The sequence below is a fragment of the Haliotis cracherodii genome, unplaced genomic scaffold (genome assembly GCF_022045235.1).
Source record: "Haliotis cracherodii isolate W230 unplaced genomic scaffold, xgHalCrac1.p SCAF_34, whole genome shotgun sequence".
NCBI classification, from domain to species: Eukaryota; Metazoa; Mollusca; class Gastropoda; order Lepetellida; family Haliotidae; genus Haliotis; species Haliotis cracherodii.
Genome location: NW_027266291.1, coordinates 2,059,734 through 2,076,797, shown reverse-complemented (window position 1 = coordinate 2,076,797; position 17,064 = coordinate 2,059,734). Strand labels below are relative to the sequence as shown.

The 17,064-nt window shown below is 38.8% G+C and overlaps 1 protein-coding gene across 3 annotated transcripts in view; it reads left to right on the top strand.

Moving 5' to 3' along the window:
• The window catches only part of LOC139477706 (RNA cytidine acetyltransferase-like), a 258,360-nt gene that overhangs the window by 219,781 nt on the left and 21,515 nt on the right, over positions 1-17,064 (top strand). For all 3 annotated transcript variants that reach the window (XM_071260090.1, XM_071260088.1, XM_071260089.1), the window contains 2 exons: positions 4,799-4,932; positions 16,305-16,353. In XM_071260090.1, coding sequence (XP_071116191.1) covers positions 4,799-4,932; positions 16,305-16,353 — 183 coding nt within the window. The remainder of the gene's footprint in view (positions 1-4,798; positions 4,933-16,304; positions 16,354-17,064) is intronic.

The window sequence follows — 17,064 nt, the reverse complement described above, 5'->3', positions numbered from 1 at the left end:
CAATAGGTTCAAAGTTAACGATAGATAGCTAAGGAATAATGCGACTGCGTGGCTCTCTGGATATTGATCTTATGAATTCTCGTACTCGTAAGCCCCTAGCCGTGTCAACACGGCATCAACACTGTTCGTAATGAATTAGGATTTTGTAGACTACTCACAAGAAAAACTTTCTGCAAAGACTACTAAGGTTCTTAAGACTGTGCGTGCTGAACTCGGTACCATAAATAAAGATAATATGGAAGAAAGCTCGAAGCTGGCCTCAGATGAACTCGGAGAAATCTTGGATACTTACTACGATAATTCCACGTTACAGGTACCATCCTCAGAATTCAGTATTAGGGAATTACAAGGTCTTGACAAGGCAATGCAAACAATGCGGGGAGAACTCATCAATAATATAGCCAAGCTATCTGAACTCGACAAGCATATAGCTTATGAGAAAACAATTCAGTAGACGCCGCGTTGCTGAAAGATTGCGTAACTTAGAAGACGAAAGTTCGGCCCACCTCGAAGCAGCTTCCAGTAAAAGAAAGGCACTTCGTTCACAAATCAGTCGAATTCGAGAAACTATCGATAAAGTCCTCAACGATGATACTACACTGGCTGATAAAATTAAAACATTGTTCAGAGAACAGGGGATAACCATTGTCAGTGTTTTAACCACATTGGGATTTATTATATTGACTTTGACTCTCGGGTTAACCGGTGGCAGCGGACCATCCACACCCCCTAGTGATAAAAATGGTGTAAAAGGGTGGATAAAAAAGCATTTGAAGGCATTAGGAGAAGCACTGGGAAAGCCGGGTCTGCACTTCCAGTATAATAGGGAGTATTGTTTCCTGGCTCTTGAAATTATAAGCTAAGACCACCACTTGGCTTAGCCAAAAATTGTGGGCACTGATCGTAGCAATTGCCGGTCTGTTGTATGTATCCGCTAAAGACTATTTATCCAAATCAGATCATTAAGAACTATTTATCCAAATCATGAGTAAACCAGCCGCGACTCCACCTACTATAAGCGCTGTTGTTTCATCGATATGTTGTTGATTTTTAGCGGCAATGTGTGGTGACACTTGTGGTTGTGTGTCAGCAGATGTGTTAATGGGAGCGTCAGTAGATATCTGTGGCTTGACTATTCCCGTTTCGCCTGTGTTTGTTTGCATTATTAATTCAGTGTAAATATCTGAATTTATACTTGGGTTTTGTTGATCGGTAGCAATAACAATATTATAACCGATCACTTGACCAATCTTAAGTTCCATATTACTCAGAAACATGTATAGTCTACTTTGGATTGAGCTTACTGTAATACATCTTGATAACGCTTTATAGAAGATGGTATGTCAACTGGTGAATGCTTAAAAAAAGACAGAAAGGGTGGGCGCTTATTGGGGATAATTCAGGTCAAATTGGCGTAAATTCATCAGTAAGCCTTACCGTATTTTCTTGAGAATAGTGCGCACTTTTTTTTCCAAAAAACACAGCTGTGTAGAAGGGGGTGCGCATTATACACGAATTACTGAGTTTTGATGTTTTCTCCCCCATGGAAAGACATTACTGTGAGCACGTAACACCGGAAATACCATGTCAACAAATCTATACAGAAGTTCGCAAATTATTCATGTAATTACACTGTCTGGCTTTAAAAAGTGTTTTTTTGTATATCTGGACTTTTGTTTGTAACTTATTTCATTAATGTTATTCAAAATTCCTTTTAATATTGTTTTAATTAATTTCGGCGAAATCGTGTGTGAAGCGATCGGAAGATCGCACAACTCACCGTTATTAACAGCAACCACGGTCAGATTACCGCTATTGACGCCTTGAAACAAACTTTAGTTGCCAGAGAATGGATACATATATCATAAATGCCATACTTTGAATCGTTAAAAGTCATATTTGTTTTTGCTGGACGAGTCTATGTCAACACGTAATTCTCGAGATCACGCTTAATGGGTCGAATACGGTAGCTCATATGCAAACCTATTGTACGGATTATTTGTGGAATTCCATGCCCGATCCTGCGGTAATGGGGCACTAATTATCCCCCGCCACAAAGTGAAAGGGGGATATAGGAATGGGTGCCGTCCGTCCGTCCGAAAACTTTGTCCGCACGATTTCTCTTAAACTATTCAGTGGATTCATCTCAAACTTAGTACATATAATCTGTGACATATGGAGGGGTGCAGTCAAAAGAAAAAAATTGTTTTTATTAATTTTCCATTTTTTTTAATGAATTTTTCAAACCCTAACCTTATCCATTATTTAATTTGAAAGTCTGACACACTAGGCGGGTCAGGGGTAAAAGTGAGCCACACTCACTTTTGCCCATGTTTAATAATAGTTTTATGATGTATTGGCAGCTTGCTTGTTGTGTTTTTTTGTTTTTTGTTGTTTTGGTTTTTTTTAAATACGGCCATGTAGGCCTGTTTTGATTAGATAAATGCCTTGTGGTTTGTAAGTTATTTGCACTCCGATGTGGGTAGGGATCCATATTAGCTCTATGTCTTTGCCTAGTTTATGGAGATTGTTGGAGCTTTTTAGTTTCTGAAGTATTAGTTTTGAACATTTTTTGTGTGTTTTTGTTTCTTATAACCTGGAGCACACTTAATGAGTCTGTTAGGATTAGTGTTTTTTAGTGTCTTTATAAGGGCGCTGTGTAGGGTTGTTACTGTACCCATTATTTCAGCTGTGAAGATTGATTGGTTATTGAAGAGCCTATAGGATTTTGTTTCTTTTGTAGGTGTGTTGATGTGAATACCGAATCCTGTGCATTTTGATTCTGGGTTAGAGGACCAGTCTGTGTATATGTGACACCAATTTGGTCATTTTTCATGTATGTATGCTAGTGTGCTGGATTTAGCGGTACTTGGGTCAGTTTCTTTATTTAGTTTTGATATGAGATATGTGGATTTGGGGGGTTTGGGAGTTTGGGTATGAAAGAGTTGTTTGGGGCTGTGTTTAGTTAAAATCCATTCAGGTTGTGAGTATTTAAGTAGTTTTTAGAGTTAGTTTGTGCTTGGTTTGTTTTTAAGCATTTGTTGGATTTGTGGGTTATCTTGGGTGGAGGCCCAGTAACTTATTGTCGGGTGTTCTCGGTGCAGAACCAGGGGGATTTTGCCTGTTAGTGCCTGCAGTGATGTGCACGGTGTGCCCTGTTGTGAGTGTGTGATTAACCTTAGTGTTTGGTATTGGATTGACTTCAGTTTATCGTTTAATGATGAGTTTAGGTCTTTAGGCATCTGTTTGTTAGGTTTTTAATATGAGCACCCCAGGTGAGATGTTCATCAAAGATTAGTCCTAGAAATTGTTATGTGGTTTTTTTTTGAAGTTATGGGGTTATTGTTTAGTTTTAGTTTGGGGCTGTTTGTGTGGATATATCTGTGTTTGAATATTCTCCCTATCTGTGGTTGAATATTCTCCCTATCTGTGTTTGAATATTCTCCCGGTAGTTTTTTCGGCATTTAGTGAGAAGGTCGATTTTATTTGCCCATGTTTGAATTTTGCGGATCCAGAGAGCTTAGCTCCTTCATCCGAGTATTTAGAAGATTGAAATTTATTAGATACTCTCTGGAATAAATCATTGATCATAATGTTGAAAATTGATGGGCTCAGAATGCTACCTTGGGTCGTACCTTTCTCTCAGGGAAACTGGTCTGATAGGGTGTTGTCAATTCCCACTCTTATTTTACGATTTAAGAAGTCTTGTATGTAGTACGTTTATTTTAAGTCCTGCTTTTTGGCCCCTCCCCAGTGGAATTACTGTATACATTGTATATTGAGAAAATGGCTTGTGTGAGGTTTACAGAAGAATCCTAACCTTAATCTGACTTTAACCCAACTGTACCTTAGTCCAATTAAACAGCAACTAGCTTATTTACTTACTTACTTACTTACTTTGGAGATGTAACGTGCGCTTTCCGACTGATGCGTATTTCACACAGGCCCAGACAGGCCATTTAATGTGTTTCCAAAAGAAGCGAAAGTGGCAACTAGCACAGCTTTCTAGTGTTAAGTACTTCCATACAAACAATATGTCGTGTTTTCCTAAAAACAACAGATAATTTATGTTTTTATTCTGTTTACTGGCAATGAGGAAGTGCAAAGGAAATAAGATCATTGAACCAACTCAAGTTGACGCAGTCACAAAGAACAAAGGTACACACTGTTGCGTGGTTGGCGTCTGTCTTGGCACGCTGGAGTATTCAGTGATGCATAGTTTGACACGAGTGTCATGGACCTGAATAGTGACAATTCACAGGATGTCCATTATGTAATTGCTGGTGTTTGAATGACATTGTCATATACTTGTTACAAGCCCTGCTCAATAAACAGTGATGTGGAATATATATAGTTGTTTGTTTTTATGTCCAAGGTTTATCTTTTATGGTATTTCTGTTATCCAAATTGTGAAGTGAGTCCATCTTATAGTTTAACAATTGTTATATTTGGGATAACACTTCCTCAGTAAGGTACAGATTCTCGTACTTTTTTGGGTTGAGTCCCGTCCGGGATTCGAATCCCGGACGGAACTCAACCCAAAATAGTACGAGAATCTGTACTTTACTAAGGAAGTGTTATCCCAAATATAACATTTGTTACATTTTACCACTTTCTAAATGGCATTGTGTATTCACATCTTATAGTTGATAGTCATTTTGAAATATAAATTTCATGTTTAATCAATGCGAGCAAAGACCATCCATCAATTTTTGCATGCATGATTTACAGTATTTATATAAGTAAGTGTCTGTGCAACATGTATATATGCTTACGTTACACATGCCTGTTCATCTAGGATGTGAATCTGCTGGAGGAGCATCTGATGCCACGAAAACACCTGCCCCCTTTGCTGCTAAAGTTGAGTGAACGGAAAGCAGAGAAACTTGACTATCTTGGGGTGTCATATGGACTGACAACTAACCTGCTAAGGTAAATATGTATGAAGATGTTCTCGTTAGAAGTTCTAAGGTTACTTTTTTTGGTTGGAACAACTAGAGAAATGAGAAGTTTTCTAAGTGAGCTGAGATATGCAAGTGGTATTCAGCAGTGGTATAATTCTTACTAATACAAGACTTCCAGTACATCAGAACCAGGAGTCCTGTATTGTGCCTGTCATGAGACTATAAGGTATTTAAGTTTTCAACAGAAGTCCCCTTCATTGTCAGCTTTCCTTCTCCAGTTGAGATTCTGATGATCTCACTAAACCTCTGAGTATGTGGAGTCTTCACTTATTTCCTGTCTGCTACTGCAGGTTGTTGCAGGTTATCGGCTGGTTCAAGAAGACACAAATTTATTTGCCAATATCAATATTTATCATATAATGGGTGGGTTTCTCGGCAAGATATTGCTAACAGATAAAAACGATATTCGTTGGGGTCATTTGAGGATAGAGATGCAAATGTCAAAGGTCTATGAACAAACATGGTGTAGCCCTTGTCATTCCGCGATCAAGTCACAATTAACCATCCGGATTCTGGAGAAACTACAGGGATAATTGCTATCATTATGAAAAGAATAGTCTAATATGCTGAAACCCAATGTCTAACTGTGACGTAGCTAAGGCAGTTTACAAGTTTATCAGTGTATAAGAAACAGGTTTCTGTTGTAACTATATTGGCTACTGTCACTGTCTGACTGACACATCACTTACCCTCTGACATTATATATATTAATGGGCACATTCAAGGAAACATTGCAATGTTTAGATAATGTTTGTGAGAGATGTAAAGCAACTTTTGAGCACAGAAATAAAGAATGGTATATGACAGAGAGGTTATCATGCTTGTGTGTTTGGGAATGGTAAATATCCATTATTTGGAATAAAAACTGTATTTAGCGAGCGAGCCTGCACATTTGCTGTTTCATTTGATCTCGGCCTTCAGTCTCATAGAGTAGTTTGGGCTATAAATATGTGTGAATTTCGCTAAATGCCATGTGCATGACCATACATATGGGCAGAAAGGGAATTCCCTTGACATTCCGTAGTAATAAAAGCAGTCCGCTTCGGTGGGCATGGCCTTATTTTTTACATTTATTGGGAAATGAATGCAATAACACGTGACCAATTCAGGTAACCAGAATTCAGGAATTACAATGAACACAACGAAAATTTCATTATTTGCACTTGAATACTTAATCTACAGTCTTAACATTCGTGACAGTTTTAACAGTTGGCAAATTTAAACCCATATCAACAGCCAGGTTAGGTGCTCTCTGAACAACTCCAAGAAAGAAGAGACATGTTTTGTTTCTGCAATTTATTGATTTCTCTGTATGTGTTGATGCCACATAAACCGGAGCCATACAACATAACTGGTTCAACCAAAGTACCATACAGCTTTTTAAACACATATATGACATGCTGCCAGCAGCCTCAAACTCAGTACAGTGCTCTGCTGGCAGATTTACCATACAGTTCTCTGACAGATTTCTTCATATCAAGGTGTTCGTTCAAGCAGATACCAAACATACTGAGTGGTATTAACATTACATGTGAAAACAAGATTAGATTTCGTTACTGAAGGACATCTAAAATAAGTAAGGATAAGAATTAATGGATGAACAACTGCTTTATTACAATTAAGAGTGGCATTTCGGTGTAGGTTCTATCACTTGCTTGATAACGGTGTTAGAACCAACACTGAAACGTCGATCTTAATTTTAATAAAGAAGTTGTTCATCCATAAATTCTTATCCTTTCTTAGTACTCCAACTTCTAAATGCCTATCAAAGAAAACATCTAAAATGTACAATGTTTGTTTTACAGTAGAAAATGGATATAACGAACTACAAGGGACCAGAGAAATCAGTTCATTATATCCGTTGTTCGTTATACACGTTTTCGCTCAGAAAAAGTCCGCCATCTTGGATAAGACAAAACACAATACACGTAATTGCAGTGTTACACATGAATTCTTCATGGCCTAATTTCACTGCAAGTTCGCCAGCTTTGGTCTGCAGTAACGGACCACTAAGCGTAATGTTTTCGCTTCTCATGGCTTGAAACCACTTGAAGAGGGCGTCCTCTACGTCTTGGTGATTGGCAGCTCATAACCTCACCCGGACAGGTCCAAAGTCAGTCAAGTCGCAGGATTCAAGAATGGTTTCTCTCTTTATAATTGCAATGTCTTTCTTGGTTTTTATGCCAGCATCAATAGTAATAATAATTCTCAATTTCGTGTCTAAACTGATAGCTTTCCTCATACTATTGCCCGCCGTGATAGCATATGCAAGTGAACTGACACTTGGAGACAATATCGTAAAATGTATATGATTAATATTTGTTTTATAGACAAGATTACATGTACAGGTAAGATTAACACAATGCAAATTTAACAAGGTTGATCCGTCACCGCTGATTGTATTGAATTGCTGCCATTGTGTTGATTTGCCGCTGATTGCGTACAGCCAATTGTCAGTGACACTTGACACTGAGAGATTTCTCAGTTCGCTATACACGTCACTAATTAGTGAAGATGGGCTTGTCGGTGATCCGATATCAGTTTGCTGTATCTGTTAGTTCGCTGTAAAGAGTTCGTTAAATACGTAAATTATATATGATATTATATGGGAGATAAATCGGGGATTTTTTGACAGTTCGTTGCATCCGTTTGTTCGCTATATCCGTGTTCGTTATATCCGTGTTCTACTGTACTTGCATTTACAGTTAATTTCCAATCTTTGCACAAAACATAAAAGATATTCTACATTGTCTGCAAAGATGTTTTGTCAGGTGCTATAAGCACATGCATTCTCGAACAGTGTCAATTGCTTTTTTAAAATCAACAAAGCAAACAAAATGGAATCAATTTTGGCTTTTCTTGTCTTAATTAAAGATGAAACCATTCTGTTCATCAACTGAAATGTCATTTTTTTCCAACCAGTTGCTCAAAACAAGTGTGAAATGTATTTGCATAAATCTTGACTGGAATTGATATAAGTGTCATAGCGACTGATTTACGACATCCATTGTCTGAAGAACATTTGATTGCAAAGGCTCATTACCCTGGAGCCATGACATCTATATGCCTTGAAACACTTAATTGCTGTTATTTATTAGATGCTAATCCTATTTGTTAATCTCCATTTTTGTGTACATCGACCGTCTGCCATCCTGAACAGGATGTGCAAGTATGTCACTGATGATTTACTGTTTACATTTATATTTATTACTTACGAAATGTCAGGTGACCTTGGCTATATAAGCCTTGGTCCAGAGAGATTGAGAGGGAGAAAAAAAGGTCTTACCCTTAGCCTAGCTAGGGTTAGGCTGGGTGCTCCGGGGCACCTAGACAACAACCACTACCACTATGTGCTGACCAGGCACATAGTGTCTTTTGTATGTATATATCAACATGTATAAAGCAGAACTGTATATACCGCAAGCCATCGTCTCCAAGTTGTCACTTCCTACTGAGAACCATATGTCGGCCCCTTGCATAAACGAGTATGCAAATTGTTCATTAATCAACGCCGGACCGACACGTGTTGTTAATTTGGTGGAGCTATCGGGTATGACAGACTTCTTAGTCTGTCCTTTCGTGTACCTCTTTGCAGCATGGCATATGGTTCACAAAACTGTAGGAAGTGACAGTCTCTTATTAAAAGGATATACTACCTTCCTGGAGGCCAATCACCAAGAACGAAGAAATGGCCTTTAACAAGATTGAAGAAAGAACAAGAACCTCTCCAATCAAGAACAAGTTCTCCGATCCCAAAATTTCCCTGCTCGAATATCTTAGCAACACTGCTAAGACTTCCCCTTCAAGATGTCGTTCCTGCACATGACCTAAGAAAAGAAGTATACACGCCTATCCCACAGAGACCCAACCATGTTAATCTCCATTTTTGTGTACATCGACCGTCTGCCATCCTGAACAGGATGTGCAAGTATGTCGATGTACACAAAAATGGAGATTAACAAATAGGATTAGCATCTAATAAATAACAGCAATTAAGTGTTTCAAGGCATATAGATGTCATGGCTCCAGGGTAATGAGCCTTTGCAATCAAATGTTCTTCAGACAATGGATGTCGTAAATCAGTCGCTATGACATAAGGGTTATACCCTGATATTCAAGTGTGTTATACCAGATTTAGGTATGGGATTAATAATACCTTCATTCCACTTGGAGGACACTACTCCGTTATTGTTTGATGATTCTATACGGTAAATCAATACAGGCAGAATTTCTAAGAACCTCAGAAGCTATACCATCAAGGCCACGCACCTTACCATGTTTAACATTAGAAACGGCTTTTTCGACTTCCAACCTGTTGACCTGTTTATTTAGGCAGATATCCCTATATTTCTGTTGGTCATAGGGTAACGATCTTTCCTAAAAGTAAAACTTCACTTTATGAATCTTGTGGGAGATATATAAGCGATGAAAAGCATCTTTCCACTTATCAAGAACAACATTGTTATCACAAAAGGCAGTGTCATTATCATCTATAACTTCACAGGGAATTCTTTGCTTTCTGTCATTTGCCAGACCTAACTTGCCAATAGATTTCCAAAAGTCTTTCCCTTTATGCTCTTTATATAACATATCAAGTCTATTTTGCTCTCCAGGAGAATGTGCACATTTTGTCCTTTGGTTCATTTTGTCAAAGTCTTTCCTGCTCTCTCTATAAACAGTGCATAAAGGTTGTTTAGTTAAAACAGTTTTACTTTTCAACCACTCCTTTTCACGCTCTACAAACTAATTGACACCTATCTTGAAGTTCATTGTTCCAATAAGGTTTAGATCTGTCCTGCTCTTTTTGTTATTTGTATTACTTTTTGTTTTTACCTTTTTTAGTTTAGTTTCTAGTTCATCAATAATAACACCATGGAATTCACTATATGCAGCATTGGCATCATTTTCCTCATAAAGATCATTTTCTAACTTATCAATAGCTTCTAAGACAAGTTGAAAGTGCCTGTTTGTCATTCAGGAATGATTTGGGTATTGTCTTAAAACCATATTTTTTTGGCATTTGTATACTCCTTATTTTCTATAAAATTATCAGTAGTATCAGTATAAAAACATACATTTGTTTCTAATAAAGAATGATCTAAGATCTTTTGACTTCCATGTTGTTGGGTCATATTTACAACATCTGATATTTTATGAACTTTGAAATCAACAACAGGACACAACTGTTCATGGGGTACAAAAAACATCATCAACAACAGCCCTGCCTAATCATACATAAATTGCAATCAAAAAGAAAATCAATTAGTAGATTTCCATGGTGATTAACAGTCCCGTCAATTATTTCTCTACGTGGAACTTTATCCACGCCTTCAATATAATCAGACTCTAAACTACATTGTGTTTTAAAATCGCCAACAATGACAAACTTACCAATGTTTTGGAAATCATGCACCTACGATAAAAATCTATTGAAATACATTTCAGGTCATGTCACCTTGTTGGTTTCTCCAACAGGAGGTTTGAGATACAGAAACACAGCGTGTTACCCATGCGTGCATGTGGTGTTAATTTCAACCACAGCGTGTCATGGTACACTTCATCTGAAACAATAACATCATAGTTTGACAACGATCGCTTATGAACAAATGCCCCAACACCACCAGAATCTCTTTTTGCTCTTTTATCTCTTATCTAAATTATTTCTGTTTTTACCAAACCATTTGTAATCAGGTAAAGATAAAACATAATTATTTATTAAAAATGTTTCACATTTACATAAAATGTCAAAATCAAAATAACTAGCAGTGTTTGAACGAAAAAGCCTATTTTCAACATCAGTAAGGGACCACCGCCTACGTTCCAGGAACCAACCCTTATGTCCTAGTTCTAACCCTGCTTTTTGGTTATATAAACACCGGAATTGACAAAGAGTATGTCATCTTCATCAATTTCTTTCAACAGTTTTCTGAGATTTGCATTTTCTTTCACTTCTGTTTGGGATTTACATGGTTCAATATAAACATTCGTGAACTTGTTTACATTTTTTAGCTTAGCTTTGGCTTTCAAAACATTATCTTTTTGTTACACAGTGTCCAATGTGGCGATCACAACACAAGGGTACTGCCATCTCACCTTCTTCCTTTCAGCAGAGACAACTTTAATGTCAGACATTTTGAGACCGTCTCAAATCACTTACACCACTTTGTTGTTAGTGATTGATTTTTCTGTGGCCTCATTTTCATGTAATTTCAATTTTTTCAGCACAATACAGCAATTGGAAATGTCATTGTTACCAGCTTTTGGTTTGATGCAGTCTGCATAGGACTTTTCAAACTTAGCTAATTTGCTTTCAAACTGGCTAATTTTTGCTTGAAATTCCTTTTTCACATTGTCAACTTCTTTTTTAATCTTGCTGTTAATTAGAGCGGCAATATGATTAGAGAGTGAACGTTTTAGTCTATCCTCTAAACTATCCGTACGTTTGGTGATAGTAGAGTTCATATTAGCATACTCTGATCTAAGGCAATCACACATATCTCGCACGATTTCTATTGTCTGATTGTACGTAATTTTATTATGAGTTTATGCAATAACGACATCGCCTACCGGCTCATAGGCTAAGGCAACCACCTGTAAAAAATGTGCAGCACAGGATCCTGCATTTAGGCATGCAGGCCCCCTGCTGAATGGTTATAAAAATCCACATCAATGGCTGTACATACAGTCCTTATAACGGCAGTAGAGATTGCCAAGACTGAATGCAGCTCAACGGAACAACGCCTTTGGGAGATTACAAGCTGGAGCAACTCAGCAAGAAGTGGCCAGGCACTTTGGCGTATCCAGACAGACAATCTCCACACTGTGGACCCGATACAACAACACCAACTGAGTTGACGACAGACCAAGGTCAGGAAGACCAAGGATGACAACCCAAGCACAAGATCAATACATCCGGCTGCGACACCTCCGAGACCGCACTACCACAGCCACGTCTACAACCACACAGATCCCTGGGGTATGCAGAATATCAGATCAAACGGTACGCAACAGACTGAGAGAGGCTGGACTTTTTGCACGAAGACATGTTTGTCATCATGTATTGACCCTGGGTCATCTGGCGGACCTTCTGCTTTGGTGCCAACAGAGAGTTAGATGGGAACGTGCAAGGTGGAGAAATGTACTGTTTCCGTCTCACATGTGCTGATGGGTGCGCACATGTCTACAGACGTCGATGTGAACGTTACGCCCCCAACTGTGTGCAGCAGGTTTTCCCATTTTGCGGCGGGAGTGTCATGATATGGGCCGGAATTCATCATGGTGGTAGGACGCCTCTCGTGCATGTGACAGGTGCATTGACAGGTGTGCGTTACAGAGACTTGATCCTCCAGCCTTACGTTCTTCCTCACGTCAACGTTCATGGCGGACAGTTCCAGCAGGACAACGTTCGACCGCATATTGCACATGTTTGTCAGGAGTTCTTACAGCACAACAACATCTAGACATTACCTTTGCCAGCCCGGTCACCAGATTTGTACCCGATTGAGCATCTGTGGGATGAGTTGGATCGACACGTTCGCAGAAGGAATCCACCGCCCCAAACACTTCCGGCGCTTCTTGATGCACTTCAGAATGAATGGCAGCACATCCAACAGCGTGTTATTGACAACTTGATTGCATCTATGGGTCGTCGGTGAAGCGGTGATTGATACACATGGTGGGACATTTTCTGTACCCCTGTGACATTAACTGTATTGTGTACGTGTGTCTGTCTAGGTGACACGATTAATGTTTTGAACATTGTGTACATTGATCTTCAAACAGTGTTTCAATACTGGTTTCTGTGTCCTATTTTGAAACAATTGCATTATATTACATTTTGAAAGTCAGTGTCAAGTTTCTTTTTTTGAAGAGTATAATTTTTACTTCGTCAAATGTGCAACCTATGATTGGAAAACTACTTCAAAGGATTCTTTTCCAATTGGGGTACAGTTTCTATACCAATAGGAGAGGTGCCGTGCAAAGTTTGATATTGATAAGAGGATATTCTGAGAAAAAATTGTTTTTGTCATGTATTGAACTTTGAAATATGTTGGAGTCAAAGTCTGGGCTATTAGTGAGCCAAGCTCACTTTTTGTCTTGTTTGATAATGGATGGGTTCCTGCATATTTAACTGACAATAATGACAAAATACTTCTTTTAAAACAAAGACTGGTTATTGATCATATAGTTTGTATGATACATAACAATCTATATGGACAGTAAGTTGCATATATTTCCTTTTTGAAATAATTTGAAGCTTTTCAGTTATGTCTACCTTCTTATAAAAGATATAATTAGATCTTTGGTCACCCAATATCTATAAATAGACAGTCTACATTAATATGCTATGCAGCTGTCGTAAGTACTCAAATCATTATGTAGATGGCTATGTGTGTTGCTGATTATTAATTTTGACAGCTCATATTTTATTGCATGGTAATGTGATGCAAAACATTTTCCTTTGTGTCTGTCTGTCAGTAGAAAGAGGTTCAAACCAAGCCTGAAGGAATCCAAAAGGAATGTGAAATTTACTGAAAATTATTATCATTTTATTTCAGTAGTTAATATGCAATATTCCTTCTTGCTTCAATCATAAAACAGTGTAGAACAAATGTAGAACATTCACCAGAACAATCATAATACAGTGTAGAACAAATGTAGAACATTTACCCGAACACAAGCTATTAATATCTAAGTCAGATTCCAGCTAAGGAGATGAATCATTTGGTCACCAGATCATTACCTCAAGTTGTTGCAGATGGTCACTGATATGGCACATCTGCCCAACCACACTATTCAATGGTGGATGTTGCTACAAGGGGACCTCATCCCGTTCAGACTTGGATGACTTCAGTACTGTCAACAAGCTTGGACATACTACATATAGTCTCTTTTGCTTGAATGTTATTGGATCAGCTCACTTTGTGGACATGCCAGGTATTTCCAGCACACAAACCATCACCTGTATACGGATGCTTCCAACTCAGGCTGGTGAGCCCATATGGACAATCTAACAATAGAAGGTCTGTGGAAAACTCATGAGGAAGACCTTCGTATCAACGGTCTAGAGATAAGGGTGGTCTATTACATGATCACACCTTCCGACCACATTGTTCCCACCATGCTCCTGTTACTTCGTCATATTTTCCTAACTTGCCCAAAGTGACAGGACGTGTATTAGCTACGCTCTTGAATTACAATTGAGAATAGAATTCCTTGGCATTTAGGTTTTCTTACTCAGTGCCTCATCTTTCTGTGGAACAATTAAGTGTGGTTTTGGGCCATATTTTCAACCAAAAAAACTTCTGGCTGCTTTTCTCGTTTCATTTTCTTTAATAATGTCTTTTTCAATGCCATAAATGCAGTGGTCATTTGTGTCCTTGTTATTGTACATTTCATGTCAGCACAAGGTATTTGTACACCATTTTGCAAATCCTGAGGTAGCCTCTCTAAATCCACTCTGACAATATCTCTCAGCGTATTTGAGCAGCTTATAATATGAGGAAGCAGGCCTTGGTTGAGAGATGTCTGGATCACCATTTCATAAGCAATGGCAGCCAGCAGAAGTATCCCACGGCCAAGAGGCCAGAGGGGGTCAGTTAAAGTTAGGGTCCTTTGTATCTACACACAATAGGGGGCACGGGTGTCCCAGTCGTCTAAGGCGCCGCGATTCTCTGTGCAGAGTTGCGTCCCTTGGGCACGCCAGAAACCTATGATTGTGGGTTCGAATCCCGGTTCGCCCCAATTATGTTTCTAGGTTTGTCAGCACCATACCCGTGCTCGTGGGTTTCACCGAAGTGGTAAACGTCTGAGACCTGCATCACTTCGGGCTTTCCTCCCACATTAAGCTGACACGCCGCGATATAACTGGAATACTGTTAAAAGCGGCGTTAAACCCAACTCACTCACTCACTCACTCTACACACAATAACATGGAAGAGACACATCTCAGGGCTCCATTGGGGTACTGCACGGCTCAATCAATTGATGGCTATGGATCCCTTTGACGGTTTGGACATCACTGATTCAGGCTTGATGACCAACCAGCATGGTCTCCATGCAGCAAACTAATCAGCAGAAGCCCTGAATCATAGCCATCCACGCTCATCAAGAAGCCGAATGCAGCATCCACCTGTCACCATTGGTTCCCACATGGTTACCTTTCAGACTCCACACGAGCAACAGATACGGTTTGGAAATCACACACCTGTGATTGCTAAGAAGCCACTTGTCTCGGCTACCGTTGGCTTCAATCAATCCAGGGAACTGGAGAGGCCACCATATGCAGTTGTTTCTAGACCACTGGACAATGGACTGCACCAGCCTGGTCACCTAGTGTGGGACACCAACAAGTGGAAGACTGTCTGATTCTTGTTGTCAATCCTTGAAGCAGCAGACAACACCTTGGTAGTGTGGCATACATACAGATGATGCACAAAATGATATGTTTATTCCACTTGGTAGATTTAATCCATTGCAGGATGGACGTCTGACATGTATCTGTGAAACTCATCATTGTGGCAGACAGTTTAACTTGTTGGTGGAAGATAGTGAATACAGAATAGTCTCTTCACCCAGAGATATTTCAGTGGATAACAATGATATGGGACACACCTCATCTGGACTTTTTCACCACATGTCTCAACAAGATACTCCCAGTGTATGAGAAAATGCTGGATAAGGTTAATAAGAAAGCAACAATGACAGGCGGGTTAAAAACAGTGATCACATGCAGAACTCCAGTGCCAAGAACCTCTAATGCATATGATAGCATGGCACGTACTGTGAGCCAGTCTTGCAGTGTGGAAAACAGTGTCCGTTGAGCAAGTGACTTCTATGACTTATCAGTTGAAGTCACAAAACACATTCACATAACTTCTATCTTTGGGACATACAGCCAGACCTTTTGAGGTTATTTGGGCCAATGCATTTTGATCCAAGTAACTAGAACAATGTCATTTGGAACTATTAGGTACCCCAAAAGTTCTGAACATGAAAGGAAAGAGGACCAAAATTGAAATCATGAAAGTTTGAGGTAAACATAACATTTAGTACTTGTGACACTACTCATCATGGACAGTTAATAGTAAAGAGGATTTCTGTTGAAAAACCTAAAATGCTATTGTGTCGCATCGCATGGTCATTTTTGTATAAAAAAATTCCCTCTGTAGTAGCAGTATAGGTATATAAATCTGGCTCCAGTGGAAGTGAGCCAGAATCACCATTACCTATACTACTGGTGACAGCCAAAATACGGGATTTATAACAGTGATGTAATAGAGGTAGTATTCTTTTAATCATTAACAATGATAACTATTGTTTGATGTTTAATCATTGCAGATTTTGGAAGAAAGCTGGGTTTTCAATGGTTTACCTAAGACAAACAGCGGTAAGTAATAGTCACTGTGATAGTCATAGCTTGTTGACTGTTGAAAACTATATAATTGATTAGTATGAAACTGTTGTATAAGTAATCATAAGTAGAGATACATTGTATACCAACATATGTCAAACAACAGATGTAGACTACCTGTACTTGTATTTGCCTCTGTCTCAAGGGTTGTGCCCAGTGGGGATTGTAGGTAAAAACAGGTCCCCAGCAACCTGTGCTGGTCTTAACCCTCTGGATGCCCATTTTTTTTTCTGACTCACATTTTCCTAAGAGTGGAAAAAGTTGTGCGAGAATTGTGCTCACGCGGCACTTGGATCTATCTGTGGCTATAAAATGACACAGAGTCGGAGAACATATTAAATTTCCAATTTGATGGTGTAAATAACTGCAAATATTAAACTGGTTTTAAAAAATGACACTTCTAAGTGTTGTCTGAGAATTTATTCTGTGTTGAAAAACAGTAAATTTCTCTGCTTTTTATTGTGCACCGATAAAAATACTGTGCGACAATTAGTTTTATTTAGAAGCCCTACGGAAACTGTGAGAGAACAAAATACTGCCTATGATCTGAATGGCATAACTACATGCATTCAATGCCAAAATTAGCATGCCGTAAATGACGAAAACTGATTTTTCTCCATGACGTGAAAAGGCGACAGAGAGGTTACACATGTACAAAGAAAATGGGGCATAACTCCGCTATGCATA